General features: G+C 46.0%; 1 protein-coding gene across 3 annotated transcripts; it reads right to left on the reverse strand.

The window, feature by feature from the left end:
* Positions 1–492: 492 nt before the first annotated feature.
* Positions 493–20327, reverse strand: Tmem248 (transmembrane protein 248). 3 transcript variants are annotated; one of them, XM_028766068.1, is made up of 7 exons: positions 20242–20327; positions 13733–14077; positions 11558–11843; positions 6811–6961; positions 5604–5787; positions 3705–3848; positions 493–2928 (listed from the first exon to the last, which is right to left on the reverse strand). In XM_028766068.1, exons 2-7 carry the CDS (start codon positions 13898–13900, stop codon positions 2908–2910), a joined length of 954 nt encoding a protein of 317 aa, XP_028621901.1. In that variant the 5' UTR covers positions 13901–14077; positions 20242–20327; the 3' UTR covers positions 493–2907. The 3 variants fall into 3 exon arrangements, with proteins under 3 accessions (XP_028621901.1, XP_028621902.1, XP_028621900.1); XM_028766069.1 differs by lacking the exon at positions 20242–20327 and adding an exon at positions 14078–14129 and having other exon boundaries at positions 13733–13991; XM_028766067.1 differs by lacking the exon at positions 20242–20327 and having other exon boundaries at positions 13733–14158.
* Between the last annotated feature and the right edge of the window lie 349 nt (positions 20328–20676).

Below are 20676 nucleotides of genomic sequence, written 5' to 3' on the forward strand. Positions count from 1 at the left end.
AATGTGGGTGCTAGAAATTGAACTCAGGTCGTGTGGAAAGTGAGCTCTTAAGCACTGAGCTGTCTCCAGCCATAGCCTGCTGTTAATGGTGGCTGCGAGCACACTAAGGACTTATAGATGATCGGCCAGGGTATCTTTATCTCTGCTGGTTCATTGGGTGTGAATCCTGTACACTGAGAATAGAATCCAGAACGCTACTGCTTAGCTGTGCCCTCAGTTGCTTACTGGGATGTTCTAGGTTAGCCCTGACTCTTTCTAAGGCCTTCTGGTGGAGTTCGGGTCAGGTCCATGGTCTCATACAAGGTTTTACACTCTGTACAAAGACCCATGGATTTGTTGAGGCCACCTTAGTAGGAAACACTGGCCACCCTTCATCCTCAAGGCAGGAGATACTTTAAAAAAAAACAGCCTGCAAAACCCTGGAAGTGCTCCTTGCCTACACTTTTTGTTTAAGGAACACCTATCAGGCTGGAGGAAAGACGACAAACCAAGTAAATCCAGATGTTTTATTCTGTAAAGCACATATGCACATACTTCAAACACAGAAAATCAATGAGGGAGGGACGCCATCACAGATCAGCTAGTGACCATCATGCAGCAAGGGACGGGAGATGGATCTGCTGCCCTCGAGTCCCACAGTGCCTGCAGGAGGGTCAAAATGCAGGAGGCTGGGTTCCTATGCACTGCCAAGAACACAACAGAAATACCAGGTTCCAAACGATGAGAACTTACACATAGAATCAAAACTGATTCAAGTCATACCATACGGTGAAAGACAAAAGGAAAGAGATCAATATGATCCGAAACAATCATTTCCCAGGAAGTCACTGACTTCTGACTATACCCCCACACCTGAGGACAAGCCAGTGCCGCTGGGGTCAGAGGTCTCTAGTGGCCCACTCTGACATTCCATTTCTGAGGTTTACCAGCAAGGAGCAGCTGAGGACCAGGCCCAGATGTGTCTGTAGTCCCCTAAACTTCAGCCCACAACCTCCTTCCCCAGCCATCCTCCATCCGTCTACCTGCTATGGTGAATATTTGGGTTTTAAAGTATGTATCTGGCCTCAGGATGTCCCAAGCATTTTGGGGACTTCCTTTCCCCAGGTCTTGTGGTGTTCCTCCTTTCCACCCTCTACAGTTCCCAGCCACTGCCTGTCATTAACACAAGGATGACTAAGAGGAACACAGCTGACACAGCAGTGAACAGGATTCTTCTCGTGTCTTACTCTACTGGGTCTTACTCCTCAGTAGCAGCTTAGTCTGAAGCTTGACGGTTCCAATGACACATTTATACCAGGCAAGCCATGGGGACTCTCTCCATCCTGCCCAACAAGGGTCTCAAAGTCTCAGAAAAGACTAAATTAAATTCAAATATCAGCCACCTTATAAGCAACTCACCTCTGCTTTAAGAAATACTAGTGCATCATCACGTAACTACAATGATTATTTTAACAAGCTTCAATTCAAAACAAAAACCAAAAGTATTGTTTTCCATCTAAGAATGCCTGGGATAAAATTCTCTAGGCCAGTTAAGTTTCAGAATATAGCAAGTTAACTCCAATTGAGACAGATCTACAGTTATGGGACAAAAGTACTGACTGACATACCTAGGTTTTTTTTTTCCTTTGAGAGATAGGGGATCAGTATGTGGCCCAGGCTGGCCCTGAACTTGAGATTCTCCAGCCTCAGCCTCCAGAGGGCTGCTCTTACATGCATTCATCCTCACACCCAACAAGTCTAGAACACTGCTTGAGAGAACACTGCATGGGGATTGTTAAGGCAAGGTGTTGATAGAAAAACATTGAAAATACAAGTACCAGGCGGAAGGGATCGTGAATGATTTTTCTAAATGGAATATGAGAGGGCAATGGGACAGAGGAACCAGAGGGTCACAACCAGCCTAAGGAAAATGCTTCCGGTTTTGACTAGCAAGCCATCAGAGCATGATGCCTTCTTCCTTCAGATCTCTCCAGCATCGGTTTCACATTCCATACCTATAATGGTCATTCTCCTTCTGGAGATGTGTGATGTACAAAAATGAATGAAAAAAAAAATTAAAAAGAAAATGTATCTCCCTTTCTTTAAAAAAAAAAAAAAAAAAAAGAGCAAGCCCTGATTGTGAGCATTAGAGCAACCCACCATCTCTTCTGCCTGGTGAAGTTAGTCGGCCTGCACAGCATTACACAGCTACTTCTCCAGCTAGAAACTTCTCTATCAGGAGCACACAGGAGCAGAGCACTCTGGTTCCTAGCTGCTGGGGTAGAAATGGAACGCTGATCTTCACTACAGAAATGACTGGGGTGTGAGACCTCTCACCTAGGAGAGACAAGCACACTTGTCCTAACCAGGGGAATAGTAAATTGTAACTTTTCTTTTCTCTTTAAAACAAAGTTTCCTTGCTAGCAAACAGAAGGAATTACTGCTGTCACTATATGGTCATTGAGCCACAGACATGTAAGAGCCACAGGAGGGAAGAGTGGCTTCTGAAATGCAGTGTCCTGACAAAGGTGAAAACAGCTTCCAACAACTCAACACACCAGCCTGAAACAAGAACCACAGCAAACCTCGGCCCCACTGGTACTGGAACACAACCTGCTCGGCTCTGGCAAGATCCCCACATCCCCCTGGCACTACATGGAAGAAGCCCATGTCCATTCCATGCCCTCCTGCCCCTCAAAGAGGGTGACGAGTTCAGGCTGCATCCAGGGCAAAGCACGTGCATCACAGGACCAATTTCCAGATCAATGTTTATAAATATGTACAAATCAGTTACAGGCACTTGAAATGTCTTTGGCTGGATTAACCCAACATTGCAAGATCGTGTATTCACAGAGTGGCCAGGCCCTGGCCGATTCAGCAGGCAATGATCATGGTTCTTGGTCTCTCAGAAAATGGGGAGCAGTGGGATTAGGCATCAGCCAAAGCCACCTAGAAGAAAGCAAGCAGACAATTGAGTCCACTAGGGAGCCACACCTAGAACACTACCGCGTGGTCATACTGACTATCAACAATTACCTTCTGGCAAGGGAATTAAGACTTTAAGGAAACTACCTCACCTCGGAGAAGAATGAACAAAACCCTAAGTCTATAAGGAGTTCCAACCTGCAAAACCACTTACGCTATGCTTGGAGAGCTAACCATTCATTCATTCATTCATTCATTCATTCATTCATGCTGGCTTGGAACACTGTGTAGACTGGCTTTGAACTAACTGATTGCTTTGCCTCTGCCTCCTAAGGACTAAAATTAAAGGTGTGTGCCCCCATTCCTAACCTTGGATTTGGTTTTGTTTTTGGTTTTTTGAGACAAGAATTCAGGTAGCCTAGGCTGACAAACTCACTATGGAGTTGAGGATGAGTTTAAAGTCCTGATCCTCCTGCCTTGACCTCCCAAGTACTGGGATTACAGGCGTGTACCATGTCTGGTTTACAAAGTGCTGCAGACTGAGCCCATGTCCTTATGCTTGCAAGACACGCACTGTTCTAACCAAGCCACATCCCTAGCCACTAGTTAACTGGCCCTGATGTTTGCTGCATGACTCGTGTGTTGAAGGAAGGACTGGGAGTAAAAGGCACAAGGGACATGAACTCTCCATCAGAGATTATTCCAGAACAGCCATGAAATCCAGCTTTTTTTTTTTTTTTTTTTTTTTTTGAGAAAGGCCTGTTGGTACAGCCAGCCAGACCCACTCACCCACTCCTCACCTTCTCAGGGCAGTATTCAGGATTGCTCTGCCGCAGTTTGCTAGGTCTGCCTTTGATAACCGCATAGCAGAACATCGTTATCACCATCACGAACAGGAAGTAACTGGTGTGCATGAGATGCAGGTTTATTAATGAGCGGTCGTCCTGAAGAAGAAAGGAAGTCAGACATGCAGTCCATCAGTGCTTAACAGCAGCTCCATGGCTGCACCAAGCTCATCCCTTTGTGGTGCTCAGAATTGAACCCATGGCCTCACACACACTGGACTACCACTGAGCTCCATCTCCAGCCTCTCAACAGTAATTCTTAAGTTTGAACGGGCAGTCTCTTCATGTGTCTCCAAAACTACTCCCCTTTTCCTACATAGTTGTCATTATGTGAAGACATGGAGCTTCCATGCAAGGGGAGCTGCAGACACCTGCCAGAGCCCCGCTCTGCTCTGACATGTCCTCCTGATCCCACAAAGCAGCTGGCCTGCTGCTTTCCCTCTGAGACAGCCCTCCACTGGACAGCTGGCACATCCCCCCAGTGACAGCCCTCCACTGGACAGCTGGCACATCCCCCGAGAGACAGCATCCCTTTTCCTTTGGTATTCATTATGTCCTGGTAGGAAGGGGCACATGCTAGCCTCATTCCTAAGATCTCATATGTAACCACAGTAGAGGACCTTGGGAGAGACCTTGGCTACCTTCCATTACCTTCTCTTGACCCAGTGCTCAGGGCCCATCAAGAGTCTCACTCTTGAGTCCAGCTTGACCTAAAACTCACTATGTAGCACAGGCTGGCCTGGAACTCATCTCCTTGAGTACTATCTAGAGCAGAGCAGTCTTGTTTAAGACTGACTTTTACAAATGTGTGTGCCATGTGTGCAGGGCCTGTGGAAGCCAGGAGTGCACCAGGTCCTCAGCAACTGGGGTTACAGGTGCTATCTATGCACTGCCTGACGAAGGTGAACTCTGGTCCCCTGCAAGAGCAAGCGCTCCCAACTTCAGAGCCATCTCTCTAGCCCCAGACCAGTGAGTGCATGAGTGCTTTAACAACCACCAACAAGGCAGTCAGGGGCCTGCTGAAGAAGACAGGTGAACACTGTGGCTGGCAGGGAAGGAAGGCTCTGGAATCTGACCTCTGTCCATCATGCACCCTTCCCTTAAACCGCACACTAGCAGCTCCCTGGCTGCCAACATCCGTAACTGAACAGAAACTGAAAAAGGATAGTCCAGGGAAAAAGAAAAAGCCATGTAGCAGCACACTCAGGAAGCAAGCAAGGTAAAGTCATCAGTGTGGGAGACTGTGCCCGCAGACTGGAGCAGGACTGCTTCCTCTTTCCTCTGAGGCTACATGTTATGTAGGCTCCACTATCAAGACAAATACACATTCTAGACCAGGGATGGCGGCACAAGCCTATAATCCCAGCACTTGAGAGGCCGAAGCAAGTGGATCACAACTCCCAGGCCTGCCTGAGCTACATAGTGAGACACTGTGTAAAAAGAGAAACAAAGATTTGCCTCTTCCTATGAACTTCCGCCCTTTCTATACCCTACACAGCACTGGCTATTGCTAACATTGACATTAAGCAGATACTCTGCATGTAAGGCCTCATAGGAATTTCACAGTGACCCCTATGGGTTACAAACACAACAGATCTTAACATAAAACTGCTGCTAAAAACCACAAAATTAAGGAACAAGTTTTTTCTAAACCACAAAGGTACCAAGTTGTCCACAGCTCTACTGTCTAGTCTCCCAAACCAAGTGGAAATCTTCAACGGCCAAGGCTGAGCTAACCCAAGATGTAACATTCATACACTCACAGTTCCGGGATGCATGTGTACGCACACACACACACACACACACACACACAAACATGATCACGGACACACAACGAGGACTTGTCTCACTTACATCTGGAACAATGACGGTGAGTTTGGGGTTTAAAGCATGGTAGACTTTCCCGATGGCGCCCTTGTAACACCAGAGTGGATTGTAGTCTTGAGCATATTTTGTGTTGGCATCTCTGGCAGTTGTGAAGATCTTGTACCAGAGTGTGGCATTGCTGTATGTGTCGGGGACACAGTGAGGTGGCTGACTGCAGGGGAGAGGAAGAGACCAGCTTGGTGACCTGAAACATTTATTTGGGCTCCCTCCACACAGCACTCAGCAACACTGAACAGAGCAACATGAAGAAAGGAGAGAGAAGACATTTGGAACAATTCCCATGCTCCTCTGGGACAGATACCATTATGCTTTGAGATAGGATCTCAATACATACCAGAGGCTGGCCTACGAGTGCCTAGAATTCCAGGTGTAAGCCAACACATCTAACTTCTATGGTGGCTTTTGTTTTGTTTTAAATACACACATAAGGCATGGGACTGGACACCTATAATCCCAGAAGTCCAGAGTGAGGCAGGATGACCAGCAATTCTAAGCCAACCTCTGCTGTATACTGTTTGAGACCAACTTAGACTACATGAGACTGTCTCAAAACAAATCCCCCACAAAACTAAAAACGAAAATAACTGTACTCATGTATGCATCCCCTACAAATATACACAATTTAAAGTAATGAAAATCAATCTTTAAAAAATATAAAATAAAATATAATTTCTGGGTCACAGAGAGGAAGAGAACCTTTACCTTTAGGAACCTTTAATTACAGGTCACTCTGGCAGGGGACCTGGCTCTTCCTTGTCCGATACATGATTCCTTTAGTAGGAAAGGTAACTGGAGAGTGGCCACAGCATCACTACCCCACTGAAGCACTAGCTTGGGGGCGGTGCTTCTTTCTGGTTTTGTTTTGTTGAGACAAGGCTAGCCTTGACCTCCACCTCCACCCTTCCAGTGCTGGGACTACAGGTGTACTTCACATGCCCAGTTTATTCTGTGAAATGGAACCCAGGATTTCATGAATGCTAATCAAACACTCTACCAACTGAGCTACAACTGACACATCTGTTTATGGAGAAGTTAGCACTTCAAATTAAATTAAATAATCCCTAAAGCCAGCAAGATGGCTCAGAAGGCAAAGGCGCTTGCCACCAAGCCTAACAATCTGAGTTCAGTCCCTGGAACCCACACAGGAGAGAACTGACTCCTGTAGGACACTTACACGGTGACAGGGAAGACTCCAGGGGCAGCTGTGAGGGTCATGCATGCTGTGAACACCACCTGCTCACAGTGGCCATGAAGGGCACAGTCATCGGCGTTCCAGGCAGCAGGCAGAGTGAAGGTGATGTTGATCTCCTCATGAGCTTCCCTACCTGTGGAAGAATTAGCAGTTTATTGGTGGACACAGGCAAAAATTTATAGACTGTTTGCTGGTATTCAAATAAGTCTGAAGCCAAACTCAACAGGCACTGACTGGCCTCACACCTGCCCTATGAGATTTCTGAAAGCCACAGACCTGATCTGTGAGGCCCACCAGACTAGCCCAGCCACAAAGTAGTTCACAAAAGGCTTTTCAGTTGGGGGATAGGGAGCCATGCCAGAGCCCAGACAGGAACAGAGTTGGACAACATGAGTGGGGTGATTTTCCGTACTAATGATACTTCACCCAGAATCCACCACTATGCCATGCATGTGCCTCAAGCATCTCTGCACACATACACAAGGAGAAGCAAAGGGTCTACCAGACTTAGGGATGGTCTTGGGACTACAAAGTGAAGCTTGAACTAAATCAAGATGTTCTAAAGTCATTAGGAGAAAAGGGTGTTTGCTTCCTGAAACTCACAGGAGTGATTTGTATTCTTACTATCATGGCACTAACTGTCCACTCTTAACAGTCAAAGGCAACAGGACTTGAAGTTATCACTCCAAAGTCCAGCCAACCCTTAGAATGAACAAAGGCTTTCCAGATTTTCCCAGCTTCCTTTCAGGTCTTCGTACACCACTAAACTACTGTGCCCAGGCTTAGCACATACAAGCAGGCATGGTCATAATCTATCTATTTACTTTCTGCATTATTTAGTGTGGTGGTTGGAATGAGAATGGTCCCCATAGGCTCAAATATTTGAATACTAGTCCCAGATTGGTACAAGTATTTAGGAAGGATTATGATGTGTGGCCTCGTGGAGGAGGTATGTCCTGGAGGTGGGCATGCACACCTTTAATCCCAGCACTTGAGAGGCAGATGGATCTTTGGAGTTCTGAGTTTGAGGCCTGGTCTACAGAGCAAGATCCAAAACAGCTAAGGCTACACAGAGAAGCACTACTGGGGGAGGTGGGGGAGCCTCTGCCATTCCCAGTAAGCTCACTGCCTCCTGTTGTGGGCTAAGATATAAGCTCTCAGCTGCTGCTCCAGCCACCTGCAGCCTCGCCTTTGTCCAACCATTAGCTATCATAAACTCAAGCCTCTAGGATAATTAGCCCAATTAGACTTTGAGTTGCTTTGTTCATGGTGCTTTAACACAGCAATAGAAAAGTAACTGATACATTTAACAAGTCCCTAATTAGCATTTTAAGCACCTAGTAAGTGTTAATTCATGATGAACTTTCAGGGTAACCCACCCCCACACATACTGTATGGACTGGCTATGAAGGTATAGCCCTGTCTTAACTGTTAATTGCTGTGCCAGTGGCAGCACCAGGCTAACAAGATATGTGAATGTTTGTCACTTCCTCACCTGCCCCCAAAGAAAGGCAAGTTGCCAAGGGGGAAGAATCTCACACTATGCTAATAGCTTTTTTTTTAATATCAGAAAGAAGTGTGTCATTTGAGCAATAAATTACTGGCAGCTGAAGCTGGGGCAGAAGAAAAGAAGACAGAAGAGAGAGGCAGAGGGATGGAGGCAGAACAAGAGCAGGGCAGAGAGGTAGAGCAGAGAGAAAGCCACAGGGAAAGACACAGTGGCAGAGAAGTTAGTTAGGGTGAGTTAGACGGACTCCAGCAAAAAGGCCAGCAGCCTTATACTATACAGATGTCTCCGTGTCTTTGTTATTAAATCACAAGCAGAGACCCCTGAAAGTCCTATAATAATGAGCTGCCTTAGTAAGCTTTCCACTACTGTGATAAAACACTATGATCAAAAGCAACCTGGGCAGAAAAGGGTTGGTTTGGTTGTATCTCTCAGGTCATATACATTGCTTAGGAGGTCAGGCCAGGGCCTCAACCAGGGTAGGAACCTGGAGGCAGGAGCTGATACAGAAGTCATGGAGGGGCAAGACTTCCTGGCTTGCTCTCCATGGGTGCTCATCTATAATACCCAGGCTCACCAGTCCAGGAGTAACACCACCCACAATAAGCTGGGGTCCTCCCACATCAATCATCAAACACACACCCCCGCAGGCTTAACCACAGGCCAATCTAGTGGGAGTATATCATCAACTGATGTTTCCTCTTGCCAGATGACTCGTTTGTATCAAGCTGACATAAAACTAGGCAGTATATGAACTTTGGTTGGTGTTCGGTTTATCTTTTTTAGTACTGGGACCTAAACCCAGGGCATTACACATGCTAGGCAAGCCCTTACCCAATGAGTTACACCCCCAGCCTGATTCCTGCTATTTTCGCCTCTTCTATAATCCCCAAATTTCAAGGCTGAAGGCATCAGGTCTGAGGCTATTTCTAGTTCTTCCTAGAAGCTAGCACACTGCTAAATAAACTGTGGACATTTAAAACTGTGCAGACCTAGGGCTGAAGAGATGGCTCAGTGGTTAAGAGAACCCTAGAATCAATTCAAAGGACCACACAGCAGTTCACTACTGTCTAAAACACTAGTCCCAAGGGGATCCTGTGCTCTCTGGTCTCCATGGCACCAGCCATATACATGGTACATTAGCCACACATACAAGCAGGCAATATACAATACATATAACATACTTTATTTTTCTTTCCCTGAGACAGGGTTTCTCTGTGTAGTCCTGGCTGTCCTGGAACTCACTCTGTAGACCATATAACATACCTAATTAATTTTAAATTAAAAAAAGTTCAGGCCTGAGAGAGCACTTTTTCACATGCATGAGGCCCTGGTTCAGATTCCAGCATCACAAACAACAGTAAATAATAGCCAGCATGACAGCTAAGCAGCTCAAGGGACAGTAAGCCTGGTGATGAAGTTTGGGACACAGGACTGAGGTACATATTTTACATATCAAAGCAGATATGGCCTTCAGGCCCTCCCAGCATCCCCAAACCCTACCTGGCACGCCCTACCCCACCCTATATAATCCAGACATTCTGCTCTCTTTTCTCTTCTCTCTCTTGGAGTGTACATAGACTTTCTCTCTCTTTTTCTTCTTCCTCCCCACTTCCCAAGGTGACTCCTCAGGCCTCAGTCCTTAGGGCCATCGAACTCGCCCAGAGAGCAGCTTCCCAATAAACCTGCCTTTAATATAATCTAATCTGGCTTGAATTGTCTCATTTCACCAATGGAGAAACAACCTATCAGATGACCTAAGATTAATCCTACCTATGTTTACAAACATATCTATAAACAGGTATACTGCTTGTGCACCCACACACAAACCCCAACACAATACACCTATTCATTGATATGTTTGTAAATACACTGTCTTGAAAAACACGAGGATGAAGTACTGACTCCCACAGTCAAAAAACTAAATATAGTTCTTGACTCCCCAGACTTAAATTTAACAACCAATTTAGCTCTATGTTGATTGGAAGCCTTACTAACAACTTTAACAGTCAATTAACACATATTTATTCCTGTATCATAAACAGGGAAAAATACACAGCAGCAAAATCGCTGCTTTCTGCTGTGTGCCACTGACACTAGACAGATGAATTGCTCGCAGTGACTTAGCATGTTTTAAGTGGACATGTGACCCCAATGCAATCAAAAAGAGTCTACAAAACTATTACAGTAAGACAGTGTGGGATGTTATGCTTCTAAGATGTCCTCATTGTTTTTATTTGTAGCATGTGCTGGCCTCAAACTCAACACTGATAACCCTGAACTTATTATGACCCTCCTGCTTCTACCTCATGACAACCACAAACTTTTCTTTTTTAATTCTCTGGTTTTTGTTTTGTTTTTCCTTTGAGACAAAGTCTTAATATGTAGCCCTAGCTATCCTAGAACTTGCTATGTAGACCACCAGATGGCCTCAAACTTGCATAGATGCCCCTGTCCCTGTCTCTTGAGTGCTGGGATTAAAGGCATGTGCCACCAGCTTTTCTGTTTACTTTTGAGGCAGGGGCCTGGCCTCGGGGCCTTTATGACCTAATACGGCATCCTTATGCTTCTTTTGCTTCACTTCTCTTGGGTTCAAATAGAGAGCTAGAGAGATGGTTCAGCAGGTAAGAGCAGAAGTCCTCTTGCAAAGGACCAGAGTTCAGTTCTTAGCACTCACATGGCAGCTCACAATCCTCTGTAACTACAGATCCAGAGGATCTAACACACTCTTCTCATGTTGGCAGGCACCAGGAACACACACACAGTGCACATACATCCACGCAAAACATTCATATACACAAAATAAAAGTTTTTAATAAAAAAAGTTCAAATATAAATGGACCTGAGCAAGTAAAACCTATGTTGGTCAAAGTTCAAATATACTGAGGCCAGAAACAGAGCCCGCACTTCCAGCTTCCCTCTCCTCCCACTCAGCCTCTCCCAGTGCTACAGAGGAACCCAGGGCCTCACACACATAAGCCCAGTGCTCTAGCAATGAGCTGTGTCTCTGGCCGCATCAGTCCTGACTCTTGACAAGCTTTTATGAAGAGACTGTGTATGATACCTGAAGACCCGACTGAGTGAAGATGCCCAGCAACCAGTCCTTCTTGACTTCATGAAGTCCAAGTCTCAAGAGGAGAAACAGCAGAAACACAGAACAGAACACGGAACCTATCTCAGCTGTTGCCTCAGAACTCTGAAAGGAAAGTAGCTGGCACACACCTGACAATCCAATCTGATGTCCAAGGATGGTGGAGTACAGGTGTGTAACATTTCGAGAGTACCCTCCAAATGGCTTGAGAGGGTCCAAGGTCAAGGTAATGGCCACTGAAATATTGATGGGGCCTGACTCCTCCAGGGACTGGGGCGGCTGTGTGGATGATCTGGCCTGCCCAATGGTCATGGTGCTCTCAGGTGTGGTGGTATCGTTAGAGAGATGCTTCAGTGTCTCGTTTTCTGATACACACAAGTCCAAATCATTAAACCGGAGCAGGAAAGTATTCCAATCCTTCAGCAAAATAGAAGAGAGAGAAGATATGAAGTCCCAGCATCTCCAAGGCAGAAACAACCATGACCCTGGACTGCTACCCAGCACAAGAGGAAAAGAATGAAATGAGGTTGATGGTCTCAAGTCACAATACACCACCACTCAGCACCTGTAGACTATCTGATATAATTATGTTAGCCCTGGTCATCTGCACACTCTGCAGTGGTTGAGAATTCAGCATATTGTAATTAAGTGAAAAATCAACTTGGCTCAAGATCAAACTCACTCAAAAAGGGACCTTGAAGGCCTGGAGAGCTAGCTTGATGGAGAGACTGCCATTCCAGAGATTGCCAGCACCCACATGGCAGTTAACACTAACTCCAGTTCCAAGGGACCTGATACCCTCTTTCTGGCACTTCCCACACATAGTGCACAGACATAAAATGGGAACAAAACCTCCACACACATAAAAGTAAATAAATGCAAAACAAAAAGGTTGAGGGCTGTCGCGATGACTCGGCGGTTAAGAACACTTGCTACTCTTACAGGGAAACCAAGTTTGGTTCCTAGCACCCACGTGGTGGCTCACAGCCGTCTGTAACTCCAGTGTCAGTCTTCGCATCCCTTTTGTGCTCCTTGGGCACATGGTGCACATATTTACATGCAGGCAAACACCCAGATATAGACACTAAAAATTTTACAAAAAAAATCAGTCAGTCAGAGGCAACCGACTCAGGAGGATCTCTGAGTTCAGGGCCAGCCTGGTCTACAGAGTGAGTTCCAGCACAGCCAGGGCTACACAGAGAAATCCTGCTTTAAAGAAAAAAGGGGGCAGAGGATCTTGAACAAAAGTGGTGACACATTAAAATCACTAATTCTCATTTATTTTATAATTTGTTTTGTTTTGTTTTAAGATTTATGTATTTATATTAATATATGGGTGTTTGTCTACATGTATGGCTGTGCACTACATGCATGCCTAAAACCTTGCAATTGTCTATTACTCCAATTACAGGGAATCCAACACTTTCTTCTGGCCTCTGAGGACACTGCATGCATGAGGACACAGACACACATGCAGGAAAACCATGCATCTATATTTAAATAAATAAATACATAAATAAAACGTATGGTGGTACAAACATTTAATCCCAGCACTTAGGAGCTAGAAGTCAGCCTGATCTGTAGAGTATCGGAACAGGCAGGGCTGCATAGTGAGACTATGTAAATAAATAAGTAATAAACCAATTAGAAATATAATAAAGAAAAAACTACACTGGAAATCAAAGTGTCCTTTACTTCTCTTTGGAACCTAGGACTCTTATCCATGCCCACTAAATGAACACTCTCTCTTCTGATTCTTTTGAAAGAGTCTTACTACACACTATTACTACATGGCCCAGGATAGCTTTGAACTCACACTCTTTCTGCCTCTGTCTCCCCAGTGCTGGGATCACAGGCATAGACCACCATACACAGTGTTTGTTTTATAAATAGACTCTCCCAAATGCATGTTTCTCTACACAAAACTGATATTATTACTTAAAACAACTAGGCATTCCTTAGCTAGTCACAGAAAAAAAGACAGGAAATTCTACATAAATATGTATCTCTTGCTGACATATCTACTATCTGTGTGCCCTTGAATGACAGAGCCAAGATGATATGGAGTTCAAAGCCAGCTTGGGCTTTAGGAGATCTTGTCTCAGAAAGAACTGTCCAGATGTAGTTATACACAACACATAATCCCAGCACTCAGGAGGCTGAAGCAGGAAAATCACATCAGGTTCCAGGTCAGCCAACAGCCTGCAGTACAGAGTGAGACCTCAACTATAAAAAGAGCTGTCCTCCCTCCATCCACTCCTCTACAAGGTCCATCCAGCACAAGTAGACATTAGGAGTACACTGACCTCAGCCATTTCTGGGGACTTAATCTCCTTGATCTTGAAGAAATAGCCCAGGGTGAGGAAGGCGATGGCCATGGCGCTGACACTGATCATAAAAACCACTAGCGGTGGCCGGCTGCTGATGTACAGCTTCAGGTTCTCCAGGGGGTTGATGCTGAACATGCTTCTCATCAGCGGCAACCTGCAACACAGTCAGCCTGGGACCGATGGGAGGGAGGTCTGCTCTCAGCTGTAGCACTCACTGTAGTCTCATATAATAGTGCTGTGGGACAAAGGCCGAGTCTGAGAAAACGTCCACACGGCGAGTTCAGTCGGAAGACTAGACGAGCCAGGCATGGTGGTGCATACCTGTGACTCCAGGAAGTAGAAGATCAGGAGTCAAAGTTCATCCTCAGCTATGGGCGAAGCCAGCCTAAACTGTATAAAACAGTCTTTCTAAGAAAATAAAAACTTATTTTAAAAAAGGAAAAGAAAGTGGAGGGGAAGGGTGGAGCTGCTAGCTCACTTAGTAAGTGCTTGCCTAGCATACACAAAGCCCTGGGTCCCATAACTAGCACTGTGTAAAACAGGCAGGGAGGCACACATCTGTAAGGCCGGCACTTGAGAGAAAGAGAGAAAAAAGGATCATGAGTTCAAGTTTATCCTTGGCCACATAATGACCAGGCTGGGCTACAGAAACTGTCACACACACACAGAGGGAGAGAGGGAGAGAGGGAGAGAGGGAGAGAGGGAGAGAGGGAGAGAGGGAGAGAGGGAGAGAGGGAGAGAGAGAGAGAGAGAGAGAGAGAGAGAACATTAGTAGTAGTAGTTCATGCACACAGGAGCCTTTTATCTACTGATCCCCCTGGAAAGGCTAATCAAGTGCTCTACCACTGAGCTACATCCCCAGCCCCCACTGCTCCTGACTCTAACCGAGCTGTCTGTGAGCTCTCTTGGATGTCTGTGTAGATAGTCACAGTTTGAGAACAAGAGCATCTGCAGTACTTCTTTCTCCTTTTTCCTACTTCAATGAAACATCAGTAGCAGCAGCTGTAATAAAATGCTCGCCTCACTTCTGCACTTAACAAAAATGCTTTGCAATGCTTCACTATTAAGTCTGGGACTCAACACAGGCTTCTGATGAGAAGTGTGCTGGTCAGTTTCATGTCAACTTGACACAAGCTACAGTTCTTTTAGAAGAGGCCGACTCAAATGAAAAAATGTGCCCAATCCATTGGCCAGTGAGCAAACCTGTGGTGCATTTTCTTGACTGATGATTGGTGTGGAAGGGCCCAGCTCAGTCTAGGCAGTGCCATCCCTGAGTTGGTGGTCTTAGGTGCTATAAGAAAGCAGGCTGAGCAAGCTATGAAGAGCAAGCCAGTAAGCAGCACCCCTCCAGGGCCTCTGCATCAGCTCCTGCCTCCAGGTTCCTGACCTGTTTGAGTTCCTTCAAGTGTTCTGGAAGTGGATGACAGACAAACTTTTTCTACCCCAACTTGCTTTTTTGTTAATGGTGTTTTATCTCAACATCAGAATCCCTAACTACAACAGAAGACTTCTCAAGAGTGAGCAAGTACTTAACTCTTTCTTAGAAGTTTACAAAAGATTTTCAGTATACTGGTTTTTTTGTTTGTTGGTTTTCGGGGTTTTTTTTTTAATGAGGGAAAGGGTAGAGACAGGGTCTCCTGTATTCTAAGCTGGCCTTGAACCCTGAGCTTCCCACCTCTGTCTCTCCCAAGTATTGGGATTATAGATATATGCTACCACGTCTGGCTTATTTTTTCTCTTGGTTCTGGGGATTTAACCCAAGGTTATGTTTGCTATGTATCTATTGAATACAACCAAATACTACATTTCAATGAATACTTCATCTGCAACGTCTAAACAATCAATTTTTGCCTTTTTCTCTGTTAAACTATACCCCAGTTCCTGATCACGACTGTTACAGCTGCTGTCGTATCTGCTCCCTTACTCCCAGCTTTTCTATGTATTCATAAATAAGACAAGCTTGTCATCTTGCATAGCTATCCTATCTTTTTTCCTTTTTTTTTTTTTTTTAATTCTTGAAACAAGATCTCCCTGTGTGCTCTGGATGGCCTGAGACTTCCTATGTGTATCAAGCTGGCTCAAGACTCACAAAAATCCACCAGCCTCTGCTTCCCAAGTACTTGGATTAAAGGCCTATGCTACCAGGAATAAGATGCACTTCTACTTCTTAGAAATTGATTGACTTTGGCCAGAAAACTATTTGAGTCTGCCAAGTATTTGTTTTCTATTTTGAGGAGGCTATCTTAGCTACTTTAACAATTTTAAATGCCTATATGACTATTTTTTACTTCTGGTGAGTCAAATTTGAGAAAACAGTTATCTTAAGAATTTTCCATTTTATATTGGCTTTTAAACATCACGACACAGAATTACTTTAAGATTTATTTTTATTTATGTGTATCTTTGTATGTTTGTGTGAGTGTGTCACATGTGTGCAGATATCTGTGGAGGCTAGAAAAGAGCACCAGATCCCCTAAAGGTGGAGTTCTAGGTGGCTGTTGGCCTGCTCCCATGGGCACTGGAACTGAACACAAATCCTCTGCAGAGGAACAAGCACTCTGAACCTCTGAGGCATCTCTCCAGCACTTTATTTGTAGTTTTGTTGTTGTTTTTTAACTCAGGTGGGACTAGAACTGGCTATGTGGCCAAGGAGGACTTTGAGCTTCAGCTCCTCCTGCGTCCACCTCCACATGCTATTTCAGGAATGCACCACCACATCCCATCTATGTATGTAGTGCTGGGAATTGAACCCAGGGCAGCTCAAGGGCCACACTTCTGAAACTTTCCAGTTGCATGGTATTCCCAAACTGTAAATCACTCAAGAGTAGGGAAATAATCTTACCTGTCTCTGCTTCAAAATATCTTGACAGCAAATGAAAGATTAGAACCATGTAAGGATGGGCAGAGGCTGACCGACCAGTACTAAGTTACAGTTAAGCAGGAGCAAGAAGTTATAGTGTTCTGTTCTACAGTAAAGCTATTCTCAAACAGTATGTAGTCCTGGCCTAGAACTGACTCTCCTGCCTCTACCTTCCAAGCGCTGGGATGATATGGAGCTAGGAATACAGGAGTGCAACTCCATGCCTACACAAAAGCACTTGCAACAAAACTATCAAGACTCCAAATACCTCACAAAACTCAAAGCCCTTTCTACCATTCACACTCATTTTCAAAGAGGAAATTAGAGGTTGTATGTATGTCTTTATCAGCAAAGAGGTGCAAGAAGGTTTCTGAACAAGGCATGGTGGCAAACACTTTAATCCCAGCACTCAAGAGGGAGGCAAGGTAGGCCAATCTCTGTGTCTGCGGCCAGTCTGGTCTATACAGAGTTTCAGGACAGCCAGGGCTAATAAGACTTCCCTTTAAGTTAAAAAAAAAAAAAAAAGTTTCTGTACTCCTCAGAGTTGAGCCTTACTTTTAAATAAAACCGCAAGCTGGATGGTGGTGGTACACACCTCCCAACACCCAGGAGGCAGAGGCAGGCAGATCTCTCTGAATTCAAGCTCAGCATGGTCTAGAACAAGTTCCAGGGTAGCCAGGACTACACAGAGACACCCTGTCTTGAAAAACAAACAAACAAATAAGCAAGCAAGCACTGCATTCCGTTGGGGGCTGAGGGCAGGCACTCTGGCTGGCCTCTTTCCCTCAAGTTCACTCCAACCAGGTAGTAAGAAATGAAGGCTAAGGAATAGCTTCTGAGAAGTCCAAGGACTGAGGGGAGGGACACAAGATAAAGCCAAACTCTGACTGCACAGGAACAGAAGGAAGATGAATATAGGTCACCAGTGTGCCACCTAGGCTACTTCACTGACACTACAACCAAGCCAGACTGCAGACAACGTGGGCAAAAGGCAGCTAACTGTGCAGAAGGTAGCTCCAACAATCCTCAAGTCCTAGGAACACAAGTGACTTAAAAGGACATGAGACAGCTTTGTGACACTCAACAGAATTAGCTGTAGCACCCCTGTGCTTCTGTGACTCTATTTCTAAAATCCTAATCATGGCTATAAAACAAAGGCTTAACTACTGAGCTGCTTGACTTAGGCATGTTTAAAACAGTTATATAAAAATAAAAAAAGAGTTGTTGAGATCACTCAGGGGTAAAGGTGCTTGACGTGCAACCCTAGTGGCCTGAATATGATCCCTGGGACCCATATAAAAATGGGAGGAGAGCGCTGGCTTCATATAAGTGTCCTCTGACCTCCATATGCATACCATGGTGTGCACATACACATATACAAACTAAATACAAAAGCCAAAAATTCAAAGAAAAGAAAATTAAAGATGTCAGTAACAATATAAGGGCTGGAGAGTTGGCTCAGTGGTTAAGAGCAATGACTACTCTTCCAGAGGTCACGAGTTCAATTCCCAGCAACCACTTGGTGGCTCACAGCCATCTGTAACAGGGTCTGAGGCCCTCTTCTGGTGTGTCTGAAGACAGCAACAGGACAGTGTACTCATATACATAAAATAAATAAATAAATTTAAAACAAATAAACAAAAACTCTCTTTCACAAGAGTTGTGGACTGTGGCAGAACCAACTACAACAGGCTAAGGAGAAAGTAACTACTTAATATATGCCATGCACTGGGCACCATAACAACTGCTTAGCACACATTGGATGGGTATTATAATCTCTCCAACACTGCTAGGTGGGTAGCGGTATCAGTGTCCCTATCTTACAGAAGTGGAAACTGAGTCAAAACAACTTAGGTAACATACAAGGCTACAAAGGACATGTGCAAGATGGACTCTCATATAACTCCCTGTGCTCTCACACAGTACCAGGGCCAGGAAGAGGGCTTCCCGCCAATCAATTCCACATGCCTCTGATACCATACAGCAAAACAACATAGTTGTCTAAGAACCAGTTTTGTGGGGATGGAAAGAAGGCTCAGCTGCTTTTCCAGGGCACCTGGGTTGGGATCCCAGCGCCCCAGTGGCCACTCACAAGGATCTGGGATTACAGGTGTGTGCCACCAGCTCTGGCCCATCATTAGAACTCTACAGACTTTACATAGTGACCTAAACCATCCTTAGGCCCATCGCCCCTGCACCATTACCCCTCTACGTCCTCCCCCGCCCCCCTCAGGACCAGTGTTCTCTAATGCTCACGTATAAAGAGGAGGGGAGCACTAGACAAAGGAGGAAAGAAGGGTCAAAAGGAAGCATAGAGTTGTAAAACCGTGCACTCCTGAGAATGTTCAGACAAGGCAACGACAGAAGCCTGGGAAGATACAAGTTCCAGAACTGTGACATGGCTTCAGTTTATTTCCATGTTAAACCCACATCTCTGGGTTCTCGGCATCCAGAGAACTAAAGCCGCATGTCTTACAGTATGTGGAAAATGTCCCTTGATCTGTCGTATTAAACTATAAGGACAGGAAAGAAATCACCCCCCTGTTTCAGTATTGACTAGCCTTGCCACCAGGCTACCACTACTCTGTTTGTGAACAGGGCCTGAGGCCACACAGCTAACACCCCAATATGAGGCTGAGGCAGGAGGGTCACAACTTCAAGTTACATAGAGAGTTAGAGGCCAGCCTAAACTACACAGTGGAACTGTCTTGTAAAAACTTCTATTTTGGCCGGGTGGTGGTGGCGCACGCCTTTAATCCCAGCACTTGGGATTTATCCATGGTTGCTTGAGACCAAACCCCACCCCCAACCCCTGTCTCCAGTATCCAGATTAAAACCAAAACACTACCTTTATTATACTATTAAGCCTTGGCAGTGTAGCACACACCTGTATCTCCGACCTACTGAGTCTGAATCAGGAAGAGCAGTGTTGAAGGGAAGTCTTGCCTACGTAGGGAAATCCTAGCCAGTCTGGGCTGCATTAAACCCTGTTTTGGATTCACGTAAGATTACAACAACGACCACTACTCCGTTTTGGGCTTGTGTAGATGAATGGCTCCCTCTCATCTTTTCTACACCCGGAGATCGCTTAACACACACACACACACACACACACGTGTGGAGGTAGGAGAGATGGCTAGGGGGTTTAAGAACAACACCTGCTATTCCAGAGGACCAGAATTAGGTTCTCAGCACCCACATCATCAGGCAGCTAACAATGGCGTGTAACTCTGGTTCTAGGGATACAACGCCCTCTTCTGGAATCGGTGGGTATTTGGACTCACGTGCACAAACAAGACACAAACACATCATTTTAAAACGAATTTCAAAACGGTCATTTTTTTTTCTAAAAATTGGACGCTAGCAGTTCCACCCAGCCTTATCCAGACGACCTAATAAGCCTTGACTCTGGGAGCAGGGCTCCGCAGGCCTCAGGCCTCGGGAGGATGGAGCAGGACGGGGCCAGCTAAATATAGAGAGGAGCGAAGCTGAGGTGGATGGAGGAGAGTGCACACCGACCCGACCGGCACGCCCGCGGGCCTGGGGTTCAGGGTCCGTGGCCCCGGGTCCCGGCCCACGCGCCCACGCGCCCACGCTCCCGACCCCGACCCTGTCTCCTACTCACCGCCCCACAGACCGGCGGCTCCACGGATGCCCGCGGCCTGGCCCTGTTCACACGCGGCGGCGCGCGGCGGGCCCCGGGCTGTCCCGCACCATCCTCTCCGCCGCTCCGGAGACAGCGAGCGGCTCCTTGGGGCCGAAGCGACGACCCGAAGACAGGCCAGAGCGCGCCAACGGGACGCCGGCCCCGCGCGCTGCGAACGCCGGGCTTTCCGGGTGAAGGCAGAAAACCACGTCACCACTAACGCCGCCGTGACCTCTGACCCCGCACGCGACGGCGGCGCGGCAGGGACAGAATTGCTCCGGGGCGAGCAGCGGGGAGCGAGGCAGGCTGTCTTCGTTTTACTAAAAGGCAAAGGTGTGGGAATATGAAACCGCCCGAAGTATATCACTTGCGTTCGCGGATTGCGGTGAGCTTGCTCAGCTCCGTCCCGAAGTA

The sequence above is a fragment of the Grammomys surdaster genome, unplaced genomic scaffold (genome assembly GCF_004785775.1).
Source record: "Grammomys surdaster isolate TR1022 unplaced genomic scaffold, NIH_TR_1.0 166, whole genome shotgun sequence".
Lineage (NCBI taxonomy): Eukaryota > Metazoa > Chordata > Mammalia > Rodentia > Muridae > Grammomys > Grammomys surdaster.